The sequence below is a fragment of the Lactuca serriola genome, chromosome 1 (genome assembly GCF_051521515.1).
Source record: "Lactuca serriola cultivar US96UC23 chromosome 1, Lser_US96UC23_V15, whole genome shotgun sequence".
Lineage (NCBI taxonomy): Eukaryota > Viridiplantae > Streptophyta > Magnoliopsida > Asterales > Asteraceae > Lactuca > Lactuca serriola.
In genome coordinates, this window is record NC_136408.1 from 86,942,138 (window position 1) to 86,963,647 (window position 21,510).

General features: G+C 36.6%; 1 protein-coding gene and 1 non-coding gene across 2 annotated transcripts; one reads left to right on the forward strand and one right to left on the reverse strand.

Annotated features, from left to right (window-relative positions):
* The first annotated feature begins 8,880 nt into the window (after positions 1-8,880).
* LOC145058345 (uncharacterized) lies at positions 8,881-9,510 on the forward strand. The gene has a single exon (XM_079006269.1). It carries the CDS (start codon positions 8,881-8,883, stop codon positions 9,508-9,510), a length of 630 nt encoding a protein of 209 aa, XP_078862395.1.
* A 10,774-nt stretch (positions 9,511-20,284) lies between these two features.
* LOC145080630 (small nucleolar RNA R71) lies at positions 20,285-20,391 on the reverse strand. Its single transcript, XR_013695225.1, has one exon. It is a non-coding gene; the product is annotated as a small nucleolar RNA R71 (small nucleolar RNA).
* Between the last annotated feature and the right edge of the window lie 1,119 nt (positions 20,392-21,510).

A 21,510-nucleotide genomic window follows, 5' to 3' on the forward strand; every position in this document is an offset into this window, starting at 1 on the left:
GACACACTCTTTGTTTTCCGCATTATGAGTTATTCTGGGATTTGTACTCTAACATTATTATGTTTTTACGGTTCGGTTTTCAGATACGAGACATGTTTTATTAAATGATATGATCGGATGATATTTTGTTACAAATGTTTTGTAAATCACTTAAACAAAAATGAAATTTTTGGACATGAAAATTGGGTCGTTACATGTATGGCTTGGAGTTGTGCCATCCATAAAGTAGCTGATGGAAATTTTTTGTGATAATGAAGGAGCGGTTCCTTTAACCAAGGAACCGAGGGATCATGGCAGATCTCAACTGTGACACCGCCATTTTCACGGCCAGAAAAGACCGATTTGTTTATGCTTTGTTTTATAAAATCAGAGTAATCTTTTAAAGAAAATAGTTGCGGAATTTGTTCCTAAAACAAAATATGATAAAAAATTATCAAATCACTTCCTTAAAGAAATGTATTTTCATTATATAACAAAATCTCGGGATGTCATGTTCAATACAGACCAAAAGCATAAACAGAACAAAATAGACCTTACAACAGTTATTTATAACTACTGGCCTATAATCCAAAATCTCTCGTCAAGTCCACCAACTTATACTCTTGTGCCATTACCTGTAATGCAAAGAAAACTGAGTGGGTCAGGCTTGGGAGCCTGGTGAGCATATAGGGTTTTCAACCCACAATAATATAATTATTATATTTAATTATCAAACAATCAATTCAATTACCCACCCCCATTATCTCTATTTATTTCTTAAAGATTTATCCTAAGAACCAATTACCCTTCTCCCATTCATTCCTAAGGATTGCCCTAAGGAACTGGCACAATGTCTAGTGCTGCCAAGGTTCTTAGATTACCTCTGGTGAACACACAATCCACAATAATTAATAAACACCTAGTTCAAGAACACCTAATGAACACTTAGTTCAATTATCCCTGATGAACACTAAGTTCAAATATCTAATGAACACTTAGTTCGAATATCCCTGGTGAACACTAAGTTCAAATATCTAATGAACACTTAGTTCGAATATCCCTGGTGAACCCAATCACCTAAGGAACACAGAGAATGAAAGCTCTTAGTTCTAACAACGTGATAATAAATTATATCTCGATCCTGCAAAACCAATAATATTATAAACACATATAAATTATATTTCTAAAACAATATATCCCATCCCGTCAATCCCCACATACTGACCCTATACAATGATCTTACGAGATCTAGCCTAAGAAATCGATATGAACCACAAACTGACGAAGATGCTTCGGAAATTGCCTGGCAACAAACGAGGATCAATAAAGACATCAAATGAGGGGAATGGAATAAGTTTCACCACGAACCTTAGTTCGTAAAAGAAAGACCACGAGACAGTTAAGTCAGGGGTAGTTATCTAGATAAAAATGCCTAGGTGTGGTCCGACTATCATGAGGTATTATACCCCCAGACTCTACCTATCCCAGCATCAAACTTTGCCTAGCAGTGGCCTGAATACATGAGGTATTTCACCCCCAGACGCACCCTATCCAGTAATATAACACCAGACATACCTATCAGTGGTCTATTACCGACACACTTTATTAGGCAGTCTACGAAGTTCCCTTAATTACTTCGTGAAAGAAAACGCTGACATATGAAGCTCGGTCGATCACTTCATAAAAGAAACGCTGACTCGAAAGCTCTCTCAAAATAAAAGTATGCGGAAATACTAATAGAGTATTCCCGTACGCTCCTGTAACCGACACACAAAATTGTCAAAAAGACTTTATACATGATAGTACTTCTGGCACATTATAGTACTCTGGTATGCGAAAGAATCGTACCCGAGAACATAATAGTACCCTGGCACAAGCAGCACCCAAGACACAGAGCTTTGAAAAAGACTTCGTACATAAAATGTACTTTTGTACGTAGGACGTACTGCATCGATCATCAATCTCACAACACACGTACTCTTAATAAGAGGCTACCCAATGTCCAAACTTAATTGAACTAAACATCCCTATTTAAGCCTTAACCCATCACTAGGCAAGCCTACAATGCTTATAATCAATTTTCGATACTAACTCCATTTAGGCAATGCTAACTAGTGTATACTTAACACAAAGTTTTAGATAATAATATCATATATTCACGTCTTAACACATATTGAACCATAACTGATTCGCACTTTGTATATCATCAAATATATCTAACCTGTATTTCGGACAATAACAAATACTTTACATGCATATGTATATTTCATACTTTAATCAATACACGTATAAAAATCACGTTCCTAAAAGGGACTATACGCATGATATCTTAGCGTAGGAACACATAATTCAAAAATACATAATCCGTACTCCCGGATCTAAACCTCCTTACCTAATCCATATTCCCGGATCTAAAACTAACATCTTGATTTGGATTCATACTCTCGGATCTAAAACTAACCTCCTGACCTGATCCATACATGCAGATCTAAAACAAGTTTATCTACTTATCCTTTTATCTCCTGGTCCAACCCACCTTTTATCACCTACCAACAACCTCATCTACTCATGTTCTACCCAACATATATTTAGATACAAAATACGTATATAGTTTAACTCATTAAACTTATATAATTCATCCATTCCACAATCATCTCAAATAAACAACAAAATATTATACACATAGCACGTATTTCATAGCAAATACTTAATATTTATGTGTTAGAAGAAAGTGACCACACACTCAGTTGATTAGAAGATGATCGGACAACACTACGACTTGTAGAAGTAGTATTCTTCGGTAGATCTGGAAGATCTTCACAAAAACCAGGCTCCTCGCGGGTAGAGCTTCGGCTCGAGAATCTCACTTCTCGGGATCTTCGGGGCTTCGGGACTTGCTTCGGGTCTCGGGAATGATACCGGGGCTTCGGGATATTTCTTGCACGAAAAACGATGCAAAAACGCGAGAGAAAGGGAAGAAATGAGCAAAGAACTCGGCTGCACTCGACTTCCTTTTATAGGGGGCTGAAACAACGAATTACGCTGGGCGTAATTCTATGTTACATTGGGCGTAATGTGGATTAGGCCGGTGACTCCCCCCTGGATAATATCGGATTTTATAATTAAATTAAATAGTTTAATTATTTAATAAACTTCAAAATTTCATATCTTCCTCATACAAACTCCGTTTTCGACATTCTTTATATCTCCGCGTAGGTGAGACTACGCTCTACAACTTTCGTTTAGACTCCATCGGCTAATTTTGAATTTATTTTTTTATTATTTATTTTTAGTAGGCCGGGACAAGAAAACTCCGTTATAAATTCATAACTTCTTCATCCGACGTCCGTTTTCGCCTGTATTTTATCGTTTTACTACAATTAATGAGATCTTCGATTCTCGTTTATATTGTTTCGGCTAAAAACCGCTCGGTCTCAAATCGAGTATTCGGGCTGCATACCGCTAAGCTGAAATTTAGAAAAATCATAACTTCCTCATACGAAGTCAGATTTGGACATTTTTTATGCACGCTCATGGTTTAACGAACTCTATGACTTTCGTTTATATCGCTAAGGCTAAATATTGCTCTAACGTAAATTTACTATTTACGTCGCCCTATGTCGTGTCGGTTCTGTCGCGAAACTTCGACAGGTCATAACTTCTTCGTTATAACTTGGATTTCGGTGTTCTTTATACGCACAGAAACCTTGTAACATATACTATAACTTAGTTAAGATTATTCATTCTAAATAATTTTTCATCAAAAATTCATTTTTGACGTCTATCGTCTCTAAATTGACTAGCCCGGATCTACGGGCGTTACATCGACATATCGACAGAAAATACCACTTTATCAGACATCGAGTAGTAGAGGGACTCCTCGTTGTAAAGAGAGTATCGTCAGAAGAAAACCTAGCAGATCCCCTTACGAAGGGACTGAGTAGGGTCAAGCATTTGTAGCACGCTAGGAGCATTGGGCTGAAGGATGATATGAGTTTAGATTAGATAAATTAGAAACGTGTAATAGATAATTTGTACTTGACATTTGATGAATAAATAAAGTTGTGTTATTTATGAGTAAAGTTACTATCTTGTGTTGGTTATTTATATATTATTTCGATTTTTGCATGTTTTGACTTCGTAAGTAATACGATTATTCGAACAGTCCACAATCGTTCATATTTTGGAAGTAGATGTGAATGAAGACTGTGATGAATTGTTTTTAGATTGTCTAAAAGGTTGTGGGCATAGAAAAAGTTGCTACAAAGTTCATGAGTGCTTATGAATATGATTTGAGCATTGGTATATACCCGCTCTTGCTAGTATCACTATTTTTTGTAATGAGTGATCGCAAGATGATAATATCATAGGATCTTTGAACCTAGAGATATGGTTATTGTTTGCTAGTTGATCATACATTGATAATGTGAAAACGCATCAGTAACTTGATGTTATAAAACACATTATTGTGTGTGACTTAGCCAGTGAATGATAAAAGCATATAAGTCGAAGTTTTTCTGTTCCTTTTATCCTAAGAGGATAAGAGCGATATTTGGCCACTCGATGATTTGGTTTGACTTATGTTCCGGGCTCGGTCAGAATGAGGTTGATATGTTCAAATAAATTCTATGTTGAACGAATCCAAGATCGAGAAACGAATGTTGGACAACAAGTATTGACAACATGATATCTAGAATAGAGGATTGTACGATCCCTTATCTAAAGGACTATTTTGTATCATAGTTGGCAGAAGCGTATAAGAGCTACGATTACTAATCAGATCCTGAAGTCATATATAAGATATAGTTACTAGACTTATCCAAGTGGGAGACTGTTGGATTAGTGTCTAAGTCCGTAACTATATTTGGTATGTACTTGACCCGGTTGTGCATGGTCCTTTTAGGTTACCTTCACCAAAGCAACTAGACAAGGTAATTTGAGGTAAGAGAGAGGATATTATGGTTTATTAATATATTATAAGAATAATATATTAAAGGAGAAATCATTTTTATTTAATTAGTATTGGTCATAAATTAATTAGGAATTAATTTGATGACTAAAAGAGATTAATTAAATAAAGGGGCATAAACTGTCAAATGTATGATAGTTGAGTTTTGGGCTAAGGGAACCCAATGGACTAAAGGGGAACGAAATTATGATGAAGGATCATCATGTTTTCGTCCAAGGGCCTTATTCCAGAAGGTTCCTTGGGATGCTTGCTGGCTAAGTTATCCATTAGGGTTAGACTGAAACCCTAGCAGCTAGCACTATAAATATGACCCCAAGGCTCCAATTTTCGACCACTTGCTTCCAAGAGAAACCCTAGGGCCAAAAATTAGCATCCTCCTTCCTCTCGTAAATTTGTCTTCTTGCTTGTGGTGTTTGTGGTCCATTAGAGGAGTTACAATTGTGACGTTAAGCTCAAGAGAAGAAGATCTAAGCCACTATTTGAAGAGGTAAACATCTAGATCTGATGTATTAAGTTAATTTTCGAATTATGTATGCTAGATTAGGGTTTATAAGTCTCGGATTCATTGCATGTACAATAGAGAAACCTAGATCCAAGCATTAGGGTTTGTATGAGCACATAGGATTGTTCTTATGCATAAAACCCATCAAATGTCACCCTGATGGATCGAACCACAAAAATTGCAGTGGATCAGCTCTCTCACCAAAAAATGCTCCGGTGAAGGGTTCATTGGTAGCGCATGGAGACATCAAACTTGTCTTGGGAACTGGTGATAATCTTATACGTGTGACAGGAGATCTTCCGACGTTGTTCTCTAAGAACCTGACACGGGAAAAGATGAGACGATCATAGGGATTCATAGTTGGATGAATTTTGAGCCTGATTGCCACCCTAGTAAAGGTGTGGACCAAAATACTCATTTTGTTAGCAAGCAGTACAACCCAATTTCCATAGACGAGGATATACAAACAAATACCACCAATTTTAAGCCCATTTCTAATGATAGTAACAACCCAATTATGAAGAGCTTGGAACACTGCTAACCGATAATAGGATTAAATATCCCTAACTCAAACATACACTCTCACCAGATCAATATTAATAAGAAGCGACTGGAAGATAACAAAGAATATCTCAACCTGGAGGACAACATATCCATCGACGACGATTTAGATGAACAACTCAATATATAAGATGAATACGACCAGAATCAGAAAAAAGAACCCAAAAGAAAAGACAAGAAGACAAATCAAGATGAAAAATCTGGCAAGCCCTTATGATTGCCCCAAAAGAAAGAAAAATGAAGAAGATCTTGCAAACGTGATCTTTTTACTAGAAGTGTAAATGAAAGAGCGTTTGTAATACCTAGAAATGGCAATTAGAGGTTTGATTCGGAATCCAACATCATACAGTCCAATAATAGAATTCTAACCCAAATCAAAAACTTGGAAAAGGAAGACAACAAATACTCTGATGAAAGCTCGTTAATTTCAAAAGAAATACAAAGCACGACTCTTATAGGTAAGCTAATTTAGTTTGAATTTAATGGAATGGAGGAAATGATAAGGAACGTTATAGATGTGAACGGTGACTCAAAGACTCAATGTAAAAATGTCTCCCCATCAATATAAATGGGCTTAGGAAAGATTTCAAGAGAGATTAGATAAAGGAGATGGTTCTAAAAAATATAGTCACTTATCTATGTATCCAAGAAACCAAATTAGGAGGGCTTAAAGAGGGATTCATTTGCTCTTGTTGGGGCAATAAGTGATGTAACTATACTAATATAGATGTTATTGGGAGTTCAGGTGGTGTTTGTAACACCCCGACTCTCAGGTATAAAATTTATAGTCTTATATTCATTTTGAAAGGTCTACTCGATGAGTTGGATGCCTTGACTCGTCGAGTAGGAACGAATTTGGCTGCATGTCTTAAGTGACCAACTCGACGAGTTGGAGCTGGAGGGTGAAACCTAAAATTCTGGGGTTTTTCACCTTATTTAAAGGGTCATTAGCCTCCCTTAGCCTTCCTTACAGCCCCCATTGAGCTTAGAAACCCTAAATCGTAGTTACTCTCCATATTTGTGTGTTATTAAGCTTGGAAGGTGGATCTTGGTGAGAAGAGATTGAAGACCAAGGAGCTTGGAGCAAGGAAAAGTTGTGGAATTGAATTCTACTCCATTTTAGCATCACTTGAAGGTAACATGTCGTTACCTTGACTTCCTTCTAGCTAAATCTCTCCAAGCTCTAGATTAGGACCATTTTAGCATGTTGGTGATTCAATTCGGGTATTGGGCATGATCTGAAATTGCAACTTCAGATCTAGGCTCATCTTGGTTCTTATAGTCATAAAGCTTTAGCCTTTAGCAAGATAATGCCTTTTTCCTCACTTAGGACCTCTTCTTTAGCTTGATTTTTTCCCTTAGCACCTTGCATGTACATAAAGTTTGCAACTTTACGGAGGAAGTATGCCCTAGGAACTCAGATATGCAATATGGAGCTTTGGGGTGGCTTATAAACATCTAAATGGAGAAATGACTAAAGGGACTCGGCCAGTTGCATGGCCAACTTGGCAAGTTCGATCAAGATTAGCCTTGAAGATTTATGTATGAACTCGACGAGTCAGCGAGACGACTCAACAAGTCAGTTAGGGTTTTCCGAACAATTGGACACACATGAACTCAACGAGTTGCCTATGAACTCGGCGAGTCAACTAGGATCTTCACAATTCCTCGAGTTCTGGAAGGACTCGACGAGTTAGGTCAACATGGATTGTTCACCTTGACTATTTACTTTGCCTTTGACCAAGGGTTGACCAGTTTGACTTCTGGGGTTATTTTGGTAATTTGGGAATTTATGGAATTGGATCATTATGGGTGTAGGTGTTGGTGTTGGAGCTGTATTTGGAGGAGGTTGATATTATCATTCCGAGCTACTTAAGAGGTGAGTTCTCCTCACTATATCAGTAGGGTCTAAGGCACCAATGCCGACCCTTTACGGATTTGTATCCGGGTTATTGCATGATATGCTTATTGATTTACATCATGGTAGTTAGGATGGTGATATGCTAATGACCTGGTTAGGTCGGTATCCTTGTATATAGGATGATGATATGTTAGTGACCGGTTAGGTTTGTATCTTGGTTATAAGATGTTGTTATGGTTATTAATCTGTTAGATCGGCTTACTGTTATATATGCTAGCGTATGATATTTATGTGCACATGTTTGTTTGATTAGGGGTTGGGTTGAGGTGGTCTTGCTTTGTGCTGAAGGCCAACATACCCAGGACGGTCCGGATAAACTGAAGGCCCTGCAAAGGGATTCAGTCAGGCCGAAGGCCCGGCGAGCGGTCCTGATAGGCTGTAGGCCCTACGAGGCGGTCCAGACGTGCCGAAGGTTCTAAGAGCGGTCTAGATAGGCTTCAAGGCGGTCCAGTCAGGCTGAAGGCTCATTATGCATGTTGTTTGCTTATATGTTATTGATATGTTTTATGGCGTTGGTATTTTATGGGTAACTCACTAAGCCTTCGAGTTTACATTTAATGATTATTGTTTCAAGTACCTCTAATGATCGCGGAAAGAAGAAGGTGTGATCATACAGCTCCTCATATTCCATGATTTTTATGATTGATTCTGGGATACTCTGACATTACACTATTTTGGAAACATGTTTTGTAATAATCATTGATTTTGAAAATGTTTTAAAAAGTTTAAATTTAGCATGATTGTTATGGATGTTACAGTGTTGTTTCGATTTTGGATCCTAACTTACCAGATGTAGACAATGTTATCAGACATAAAAACTTTGTAGCGGTTATTGGTGTTTGGATAGGAAGTAATACTCCTTGTGGATTTTTCAATGTCTATGCTCCATAGGAACACCACTCAAAACTGGAACTATGGAATTCTATTATAAATGTTATCAGCAATAATATGAACAAGGCATGGCTTATCTGCGGGGAATTTAAAGAAGTTAGAAACAAACATGAAAGAAAAGGTTCTTCCTTTTTGGCTACGGGTGCACTCCATTTTAATCAGTTTGTTGATTCTCTTGGACTTCTGGACCTAAGCATTGTCGGGCGCAAATACACCTGGATGAGTCATGATAGTGCCAAACTCAGTAAGATTGATTGTTTTCTAATTTCAAATATATTTGTACAGATTTGGCCCAACTCAAACGTCATTGCTCTTCCCAAAATCCATTGGGACCATTATCCACTACTACTAGACACCAATAGTCCAGACTACAGTGTGAGCCCTTTCAGATTTTTCAACTCCTGGTTACAAGAAAACACTCTACTCAATATTGTTAAAAAGACATGGGACAATGATCATCGTGGCTTTCACGTTTTCTCAAAAATTGAAAGGATGTCTAGAAAACTTAGATCATTAAAAGATGCTCCCCGAAATTGGTGTATTACAGTCAATGAAGAAAAGGGGAAAGAGATCGAAAAGCTAAAGAAAAAGGTTGTGGCTATCGACATAATCGCCGAAACAACCCTTATAGATCATGATACTTTGAGGGATAAAGCTGAGTGCATAATGAGAATTCAAAATTTTTAGTCAAACTACATCTTGGATATCAGACAAAAATCCGGGTGTAGATGGGATTTAGAGGGGGACAAGAACACTACCTTCTTTCATGGCCTACTAAATGTTAGAATGAAGATATCTCATATTCATGGGTTAAATGTCAATGGATCATGGGTCTCCTATCCAACCACTATCAAAAATAAAGTGTAAAATTTTTTCAAGAACAAATTTAAAGAAACTATTCATTCACGACCTAGATTCCACAACAACAAAGTGAAAAAAGTTTCAGATTAACAAAAGTCGATTCTAAATATTCCTTTCTCCATGGAAGAAGTTAAATATGTTGTATGGGGGTGCAGGAATGACAATGCACCAGGCCCCGATGACATTACCTTACCTTTGCGTTTATAAAAATGTCCTGGGCTATTATAGGGACAGACGTTTTTGGTGTTGTCAAACACTTTGAAGAACATGTTATTATAAACACAAGCAACAACGTGTCTTTTATCACTTTGGTGCCAAAAGTGAATGGCCTGCTTAATCTTTCTGACTACCGTCCAATCAACCTCATTGGGTGCATCACTAAAATCATCTCCAAAACTCTTGCGGAAAGACGTAAGAAAGTGGTGGGGTCCATCATCAGCAAGGAGCAATATGCTTATGTGAGCGGAAGAAACATTTTAGATGGACCTATGATCATTAACAAGACCATTACTTGGGCTAAAGAACGAAAAACGAGAATGTTTATCTTTAAGGTTGATTTCGATAAGGCTTTTGATAGTTTTAGTTGGAACTTTTTGGAGAACATGATGTCTTTAATGGGGTTCCGTGATAAGTGGATCAATTGGACGGTGGCTACCATCAAATCGAGCAACATAGATGTGCTTGTTAATGGTAATTCCACAAAACAATTCACTGTTGAGAAAGATGTTCATCAAGGGGTTCATCTATCTTCTTTTCTTTTTATCATTGTCACAGAAGGGCTTAAATTAGTCATGGATGAAGTAGTTGAAAAAGGTGTCTTCAAAGGAATCAACTTACATAAAAACGACCCCACCCTTTTCTTAAGTATGCCAATGATTCTATATTCATGTTGGAGTGGTCTAAAGAGAATGCTGATCAAAATCTTATTTGGGTTCTAAAATGTTTCTACCTAGCATCGGGTCTCAAAGTTAATCTCAACAAATTTATCATCAACAAATCAGTCGAAGATTCAACTTTTGTGATAGGATAAAATGTGGATCTAAGAGTGTGATTAATAGTTTCGTGAATTTGTTGTTAAAAAAGTAGTCAATCGAGGATGATTTTTATTAATGAATTCTTATACATATATGTATTTATACAATGTATTTATATGTATAAATATGTAAAAAAAATGTAAAAAATGTGAAAAATGCATAGAAATACATAAAAATACATACAAACTTATTAAAAACATGTTTTTATTTATACTTATATGTATAAATATATTAAAGCATGCAACAAGTGTAAATTCGTATAAAAATATATAAACAATAAAAAGTAATAGTGTTATTTCATGAGCCACAAACATAAAATAATTTTTATGGGTGATATTAATATATCTCAAGATTACAGTAACTCATATCTCGGAACAATTAACAATACAAATTTATAATGTGACTACAAATATACAAAAAAAACTTGCACCCATTAAGCTTAATATCTTAATAGTAAACTCACTCCCTACAATGGCTAACTTAGCGGAATTTGGTATTTGCGCAAGTTCTTGTTGTAAGCTTTATATGGAAATGAATGGATGATTTAATCAACATTAAGACAATCAGTTCGTCAAGATGTGATGCAATAGGATAATTGAAGCTCAAGATTTCAAATTAAAAGTACATATGTATGTAAAAAGAATTTTTATTCATCATCATGATAATCAAGCAAAAAAAACTCACTACAGATGAAGAACAGAGAGAAATCAATCAATCATAGATACAGAAAAAGTATTCACACAAGATGATGCCAATTGCCAAATCAAAATCACAAACTCGATGTAACTGAACAAAAAAACTCGAAAAGAGCAAATCAAAATTCTACCTCACTCTGTACATAAGAGTATCATATATAATTCATTAGCAACACCAGGAACTCACGATGAGCGAAAACTAAAAGAGAAAGGCGAAAAAGAGTGCTGATAGAGATGCGACGGCGGTAGGGATGTAGATGGTGGTTGCGGCTGACATAGGAGCCGGAGTAGGAGGATCTGCGGCGGAGACGGCTGAAACGGCCATCATCATGATAATTGTCACCGAGAAAAGCCTCATCATCTGCATTGACTCCATGCGTGATGGATCTGAATAATCACTGCAATTCCTTCCGTGGGGTGACAGACGATGGGCAAGAAGAGTTTTACGAAGTGTAGGATTTATAGAGAAATGTGTTTTCGACGGGCAGCGGAGAGAGAGGATCATGGCTGCCCGTTGCCCGAATGTTGGTGCTTTCTTCAGGTGAGATGTCGGTGGCACACACCTGTCGTTAGGTTGAAATGTTGAATTTTGACAAACATATAAGAACATTTTCCTATTTAGTGCAATGTTAAGGCTAATAGATTGTATTTTTAATTTGGTAAATGCAAAGTTAAGGCTAATATAGTGATTAAAAACGTTATGAAAAATGAAATAGCTTTAGACATTGGGATTGGCTGGCTCAGCACCATTGTTGGAAACTCTGCGAAGAATGCCACTATTATTGGTGGGGTGCTAAGGAGTGAGATGATGTAGGACATTTCACTTCGGGAGAGAAAGATGGAGAAAGAAAGAGCATCTTGGCATTTTACTATTTTGAGTTAGACCTCAAGTTGAAGATGAAACTTATGAAGTTACAAGACCGATATGGTTTATGGAAAAAGATCAATCCAACAGAAAACAAAAGGACGTCGAAGGTTCTTCGAGTCATGGTGATGATACGAGCGTGAGGGTTCAATGGTTGTAGAGATGGCAAAAAAACCCATATTTGATGGGTATCCGAAACCCTAACACAAGTTGATCGGGTAAATCATTGACTTGACCGGGTATAGGGACAGGGATGAGTATTACTCAAATGCAAAAAGCAGGGATTGTGATGGGGATGGTACTACCTGTCGGGTACCTATATCCGTACCCGAAACACACCCCGATGGGTACCCGATATATATATATATATATATATATATATATATATATATATATATATATATATATATATATATATATATATATATATATATGGGCTAGGTTATTTTGTTTCTTATATTTATTGTGTGCTAAAATGCATCAATAATAATTTAGTAAATTAAATATTTATTTAATTAAATAAATATAGATATTAAATGATTTCCATAATTATATGTATGTTAAATGGCATCCATAATTATAATTCTCTTTTTATGGAAACTAATTAAATCTATCATTAATATCAGCAATAACATTTTTTCAGAATGAATTCGCATCTAGGTTTTTATATATGAGTTCGTATTTTGTTTCAGGACTCACTTATTTAAAATACAATAAAGTTGCATGGAATACGAAGAACGAGAGTGCATTATACTAGAATACACTCTCATTCTGCTGGAAGGCACTCTCATTCTTCTAGGTATGAATTTATTCTGAAAGAATATTATTGTTGACATTAATGATGAATTTAATTAATTTCCATAAAAATGAGTTATAAGTATGGATAGCATTTAATATACATATAATTAATACTAAATTTCTATTGGTGCATTCTAGTACACAATAGATGTGAAAAACATTTGAACCTACCTCATATATATATATATATATATATATATATATATATATATATATATACACACACACACACAAAGTGAAAAATATATTACTGTATTAAGTCATTTTTATTGGCTAACCTGGAGTAGTTGTAGTCGGTCATAAAAACTGAATGTGTATAGTTTCACTAGTTGAATGGGTAATTGTGGACGAAAGAAAACTCAGTTACCAAATGTGTACAAATAAAAAATATATATATTACCATTTTAAGTCATTATCCTTTTTTATTTTGCTAAGATAACCCATTACATGAAAACCTAGGTATAAATCATATATAACAATTTAGGGGTGACAATCGTGTCATGTTTTTGTCTGACACAACACAACATGACAATGTTTTATGTAACACTAATACGACACGATGTCATGTTTTTTTATTAACACGAAAATGAACCAATTAAAAATGACTAACACGACACGACGCAGAAAAGATAACATAGAATAACAATTAGTTTATTTAATTAATAATTAATTTGTAACATCCTGTTTTGGGGAGTTTCTTATTTCGATATTGTGGACTGTAATTCGATCATGTGAAGTGTAACATCCAATGCAGGTACTCGTTTTTCTATGTTTGGATGTAAATAAGAATGAGAAAAACCCAAGTTAAAGAGGGTCACGATGTGAGGGGGATGCCTCACATCGTGATAATCGACTGAATTGTGTGACCATCTTTGAGGCTCACTGATATGTGCATATTTCAAATACATTTAGCTACATTTATGATTATTCTGGAATAAAAGGTACTTATTATGTTTGAAATATGTTTTGTAGCAGCAAATACATGCTCGAAATAAAAGGAAGCAAATGAAAAGCTGGAAACAGGAAAACGGAAAAAGAAGACTTGAAGACTGAAGACCACGTTGTGGTGATCCTCCAACACGACGTGGTGAACGGAAGATTCTCCACCAATCAGCTGACTTGGAGAATATGGGATATACACGATGACCACGACGTGTAACGCCCGTAGATCTGGGCTAGTCAATTTAGAGATAATACAAAAGATTATTTAATAAATAATCTTAACCAAGTTGTAGAATATGTCTCAAGGGTTCCATACATATAAAGAATGCCGAAATCTTAGTTATAACGAAGAAGTTATGGTCCGTCGAAGTTTTACGGCACGACACCGGGAGACGTAAATAGTAAATTTTTGATAAAGGACTTTTTAACCTTAGTGATCTAAATAAAAGTTGCAGTATACATTAAACCGAGAACATACAAAAAAAAAAAAAGAACACCCAAATCTGACGTCGTATAAGGAAGTTATGATTTTTCTAAGATTTGGCTTAGTAGTGCACGACCCGAAATTCGAATTTTAGTTCGAGCGGTTTTTGGCCTACGCGACCTAAATGAGAATTGAATATCTCATTAATAGGAGCTCAACGATAAAAAGACAGACGAAAACAAAGTCCGTATGTAGAAGTTATGAATTTTACGTGGACATTTAACAGTATAATTTTCTCGTACTGTTAAATTTAAGATCGGTCGAGAATTAGCTGACGGAGTCAAAATGAAAATTGTAGATCTGATTTTACCTATGCGTGGATATAAATAACATCAAAAACAGAGATCGTATGTGAAAGTTACAGATTTTATAAGTCGGAAGTGTGTTGTGCGAAAATGGGTGATGTGGCATAATCTTGGCCATTGCTTTCTCCCCAAGTCTTTCCACTAGATGGTGACATGTGGCACCAAGTTCAGCCATTTTCACCCTATAAATAGAACCTCTCCCACCCTCATTTTCTTCACACATTTCCCATTCTTTCTTCTCTTTACTCTCTCTCTAGAACCTCTCTATAGCCCCAACCCCCCCCCCCCCCCGGAAAGCCTAGGGAACCTCCCTAGCATGAGGCAGAAGCCCCGGAGTGCTCGACGACTCCGAGAAGAAGACCTTTTCGGCTCGGGAACGCTGCTCCAAGCAAAGCCCGGTTTTCTATAAAACCCACTGTAAGTGAGCTACGCCTACGCTATTTTTAATATATCGTTTATTTAATTATAGTAACGTTATTAGGAACTTATAATAAGTACTTGGGCTATTATTATGGGTTATATAAGTATTGTTTAAATCTTATATAATAGTAATAATAGTTATACTATTAATTAGTCTCAGCGAATAATAGACTAAACTCTAGTGGTAATAATACTAGGTTTCGTCGAAGGAAATTATTTTTAAGAAGCAAAGCGCTATCTGAGTTCGGATTCACCACCTTTTCAAGTGAGTGCATGGTCATTTTCATCTTACACATAGATATGAAGTATTTTATATAAATTACGTGATATGTGTGCATATTATCTGAAGACTTGTTGTCTATGATGGATGAATGATTTTATACATGTTTTAAATGATTTAAATATATATATTTATTTTATATCTACAAATATGTTGGGATAAAACATGGATAGATGAAATAGTTGGTCTGTGATGAAATAAAATGATGAGAGATAGGTGATGATAATTAGGTGATGGATAGGTGATGATGAATCGGTGATGTAGGATGAAAGATACTATAACCTTGTCCGACAATTTGGAGATGTAGTCATCTACTAAAGTATAGAAGGCGACCACGGACTATTCTAGACAACCCGTGGAAATACCAGCAGACTTATAACCTGTAGGTGTTGAATTACGAGTCCAGGTGATGTTGTGACTGTATATTCATGTGATGATACTCTAACTCTTACTATGAATTACAAGTTCAGGCGACGTTGTAACTACGTACTCATGCCTTAGGAACGAGCATGTAACATCTGGATTCCCAGGTATATTATTTATTCATTTATTTTGGAGTTTGTGGAGGGACTCGACGAGTTGGTGCTTAGACTTGCCGAGTAGGGTCGCGAATTCTTATCCGGTTAATGACCGAACTCGGCGAGTCGACTAGTGGATTCGGCGAGTCGACTAGTGGACTCGGGAGTCCACGCTGTTTAATGAAACCCTAATTTCCGGGGTTTAAGACCTATTTAAAGGCCCTTATGGCCTTCATTTGCGGCTACTAATTGATTGAGAGAGAGACCCGAGAGTGTGTGAGCGTTTTGAGAGAGAAAGGAAGCCATTTTTGATCCTTGTGTGGGTGATTTTGCAAGAAGAAGGTGACCAAAGCAAGAGGAAACTGAAGAGGGTGCTAATCTGTGGATTTCAGAGCTTAGGGACTTCATCTTGAGGTATATATTCGATCCCCTTTCAATTTTGGTGTAAGTTTTGAGAGTTAGGGTTTCTAGCCCCTTTTCGAGTAAGATTTGTGAAGAAATTGGTCCCTTCTTGTGTTGAGGCTTCGAATCTGGATCCAAAGAGGTCCAGAGACCTTAACTTCTTGATCTTTATGGTTGTCATGGAGAATTATGAGCTTAGGGTGGCATATTGAGGCCATTTCTCCAAATAGAGCCATTGGGTCGTTGCATGAGCATCAAGATCCAAACTTTACGTGTTTATATTGCTTAAAGAGGCCATATCTATGAGTTAGAGGAACGGATCTGACCTCAGGAGCTCATTTGAGCTCGAGCATGGCATGAACTCGCCGAGTACCAAGAGCAGACTCGACGAGTAGGGTTGGGGTTCCCTATAGTTCACTCAGTGAGTGCTTTCCGAGTTGGGAGAATGACTCAATGAGTCAGAAGGAATTAGAGGACTGGAGTTCAAGGCGGAACTCGCCGAGTTCATAATGGGACTCGGCGAGTTGAGTCGGGGTGGCCCCGTGACTCGTGTCAGGTGGGACCCGTCGAGCAGGAGAAAGACTCGACGTGTCATGCGGGCTTAGAGGGATGGTGGACACATGTAGACTCGCCGAGTTGCCCAAGTGCACTCGACGAGTCGAGTCAAAGTTTGACCATTGACTTTTGTTGACTTTTAGGGTTTGGTTAACAATGGAGCCTTTGAGTTCAGAGAGGGGTAAAATGGTCTTTTACCCTTCCGAGGGTGCCAAGAGAGGGTTGAGTCTAGTCTCGAGAGTTATATTTATGAGAGTATTTACTTTATGTGATTAGGCGGAGGCTAGACCATATTTCTACCGAGTCAGAGATTTACTGAGACATCTGAGGTGAGTCTTCTCACTATACTTTACCTAGAGTGGTAACAGAGTAATGCGACATTGTATTTTAGAGTTATGTGCCAGTGTATTTGTATGCTATTTATGTGTTGAGATTTATTGTGATATGTGATATGCATGATTCATAGTTTTCAGAGTTAGGACCAGTGGGTCCATAGAGTTAGGACCTTTGGGTCCACAGTGTTAGGGCCAGAGGGCCCACAAAGAGTTGGGACTGGAGGGTCCCACTGAGACACACTGACCAGAGGGTCAGCAGAGTTATAGCCTTGAGTGGCTAATATGTGTTAGAGTGGTATTTTGGGGAACTCACTAAGCATTTATGCTTACAGTGTTATGTGTTATGTGTCTCAGGTACCAACGATGATCGCAGGAAGGCGCCGACATGATCTGTACACACACCCGCGGAGTTTATTATGATTTGATCTTGGGATTTGTAATGAGATAATGTTGATACAATGTTTTCTTGAAAGTGATTATGAATGAATTTAAATGGTTTTAAACAGCGAAAAATTGTCTTAATTTTTACGTTGTTACAGAGCATATAAGGAAATGTGAGGTAAAAAGATGAGTGGTAAATATGATATAGGAGATGACCCTTAAGATAATTCTTTAAGGAATATCAAAGAAGATAACGGGGATGTGTAATCGGGTTGATTGTTTGATGTTTAAATATAATAATTATATTATTGTGGGTTAAAAACGCTATTTACTCACCAGGTTTCCCAACCTGACCCACTCCAACTTATTTATATCACAGGTGTCGATACGAAGCTACTTTGCACTGAGAGATTTAAAAGAGATGTAGATCACTAGTATAAATGAATGTAAGTTCTGTTTATGCTTATGTTTCTGTATTGACGATGACATCCCAAATGTTTTAAATGAATAAAAATACATTTCTTCGAAAATGCTTTGATAACGTATTTATCATGTTTTTCTGGGAACAAATTCCGCAACATTTTTATTAAAAAAGTACTCTGATTTTTATAAGGCGTAAACCAACCCGGTCTTTTCTGGCCGTGAAAATGGGGATGTCAAACGACGTGGTGAACCGATATATGGAAATTATGAAACCTGAACATTAGGTTGAATGTAAAGGCTTCCAACCGGTTTTTTGAGGATAATTGCGATTAAAACCTTTGGAAACTCAGAAGAAGATCGAGAATCAAGTGGAGCTCAAGAATTGAAGAAGAACTAGAAGATTTTTACATTGATCCATTCGGTTTGCTAATCATTACTTATGTCTAGCTTAATCTATATGGATTTGGTGTGTTTTTCTGCTACAATGAGAGGCTAAAAACCTTTTACTTCTGTTTGGTGAAGATGAACATAATCCATATGTGTTGGTTCTGATTATTGGATGCTTATTATTGATTTTACTTGTGGTTGATAATCCAAACCCTAGCATGTTTTATTTCTAGTTTATATTGCTTATAAATCAGATTCTATGTGATAGGTGATCATTCTAATTGCATGAATCTGTGTCCTGATTGTTTATGATCATTAACCAATTAGAGCTAGGATTAATCACATCTTAGATTAAGGAATTAAATCTAGTAACTTTAACTGTGTTAAAATTAATCTTAATTTGTGTCTGGTTGCTTAACTTGATAATCGGAAAGTAACTTTTTTCATTCATAGTCCAATTTGTGCTTATTATTGATTTAGTGTTTAACTTTTGCATGTTCATTCCATGGTAATTCATAAATTGTTAAGTCTAGATATTTGATCATAATAGCTAGTTAATGAATTGGTAATCTAGATAATCCATCCATTAGAAATCAACCATAGGAATAGGCGAAATCGGATCTAAGCAGAAGTACTCTTTAAATTCTTGAAGTTAATTTGTTTTCTTTGCTTGATTAATTGTTTAGTTGATAGTAAGTTCTTCGGATCTTGCAAAATCAGTAAAAAAACCCCAATCATAGTTTGTTTCTTAGTTTAATTAGAACTAGTTATTTTTTTAATTGAATTTTGTTCCCTGTGTTTGACACCCGACTTACCTGAGTTATTCTATAGTCTGACTAGGTACACTGCCTATAAGTGCATAGATATCAAAGGTTTGTTAGGTTATAAATTCAAGACTGATAGGTCTATTTTTGCACAACATGTTTTTGGCGCCGTTTCCGGGGAACGGATTATTTGATTTATAGTTTAATTGTTTTTAGTTAATCGATCCTTTTTGTAAGGTAAAAACCACAAAAAAATTATTTTTCTACATTTACTTTTCTTTCTGAACAACAACCACGTCATGGTTACCTTTACTATGTCGCAGTTACATCTCAATGAAATTTTAATTTAGTAATTTTTATTCCTTTTACGCGTTTTTGTTGTGTTTTGTTTTTATTTTATTGGTTTATGACTCGAGGATCCAAAACTCCAATAGTTCCACCACTTCAAGATCTAGAATCAACTTTTCACAAAAAGTAGAACATGAAAGCCAACGAGTCAATTAGTAGTTTTCATTCGGAAAAAGGTTTTCAAAGTTTCGCGATGACACCTGATAATAAGGGCATTAGTTCAGAAACAGGAACAGAAAGTGATGCGGACGAAAAAGAGATCGAAAGTGAGGTTGAAGAGATGGCAGATATCAAAAGAATGACTATGGGAGACTACAGGAAGAGGATACGGGAAGATAATGGACCAGGTCTTGTACCACCCGAGATACCAGCTGAAAGAAGTTTTGAGCTCAATGGGAATATTCTCTCAATGCTCAAGGACATACCTTTTTCCAGGAAAGAGTACGAAGACGCATTCAAGCACATAGATAGAGTAAAGGACATTGCAAACTACTTCAATGTTCTAGACGTGCCACGTGAGTCAGTGCTACTTAGTTAGCTTCTGGTGACATTTACTAGTGAAGCTAAGGTTTGGTTGAAATCACTCATGCCCGGATCCAATACTACATGGGAAAATCTTCATTACGCCTTCATTGAGCAATTTAGCCCACCTTCGAAGATCTCAAAGCTCAAGAAAAAGATTGCTAATTTTCAACAAGAGGTTGGAGAGTCCTTATATGAAGCGTGGGAGAGATACAAGGGTTTGCTTAGGAGTTGTCCTCAACAAGATCTCAATGTCCAACAAGAAGTGTCCATTTTCTATGATGGGGTGCATATCACAACAAGGCAACTTCTTGACTCTCAAGGAACAATGACGAAGAAGGAACCGATCATTATCAATGAGTTGATTGAAGAGTTCACGAAGCATTCACGTGAGTATCATAACCCACGATAGGATGCTACTAGAGGTAAACGAAATGAAGGGAACGAGAACATGGCTACGGTTTTGGCAAAGTTAGAGAATATGGATCGGAAGATGACAAAGATGGATCAATTTATCAATGCAATAAGAGTCGGCTGTGATAATTGTAGCGTGCCACATTTGACTAAGAATTATGATCTAGATGAGAATGGTAACCGAAAAGCAAAAGTTTGCTACTAGAGTGGTGATCGATTTAATGAAGATTGGAGGAATCCCAAAGAGAAGTGGTTGCCATATGAAGAGTACAAGAAACAAAAGCATGAAAATTTTAGACAAATCGGTCGAGGTTTTTACCAAAAAGAACAAGCACCACCTAAGAAGAAGATGGATTTTGAGTCGGTACTTCATAGGTTTATGGAAGCCTCTGAAAAAAAAAAGGCATGATGATACTAATGCCAATGTGATGAATCATCAAGCTTCCATCAAGAACATAAAGACTTAACTTGGGCAATTAACAACACTTGTTAATGAGAGATTACCACATCGAAACCAAGACCAAAAATTAGAACCTCATGTAATGGAAATTTACACTGAAGAAGAAGTTAATTCTGATCCATTTATGATCCATTAATAGCTACTATTGTGACAATCCAAAAATTTCCGTTAGTTTTAACGTCGAAATTAATTACGTCAAAAATTTTCCAAATTTATCCCAAAAATATTTTTGACCGGATTTAAACCCGTTAGAATATTTTAAATAATATTCGTCTAGCGAACAAAATTAAGGCGGTATAATTTTAAAATTTGTCGTGATTAATAATAGTTGTGAAAACCCCCGTTCGCGGTTGGTGTCAGGTGAACCCCAGCTAGGCAATAAACTCCACCCTATATAAGTGTGGATTGGGTTTCATTCCCACCTTAGACTCTCTCTCTCTCTCTATCTACTTTCTCTCTCTACAAAAGGGTTTTGGTCAAAAATCACCCCTTCG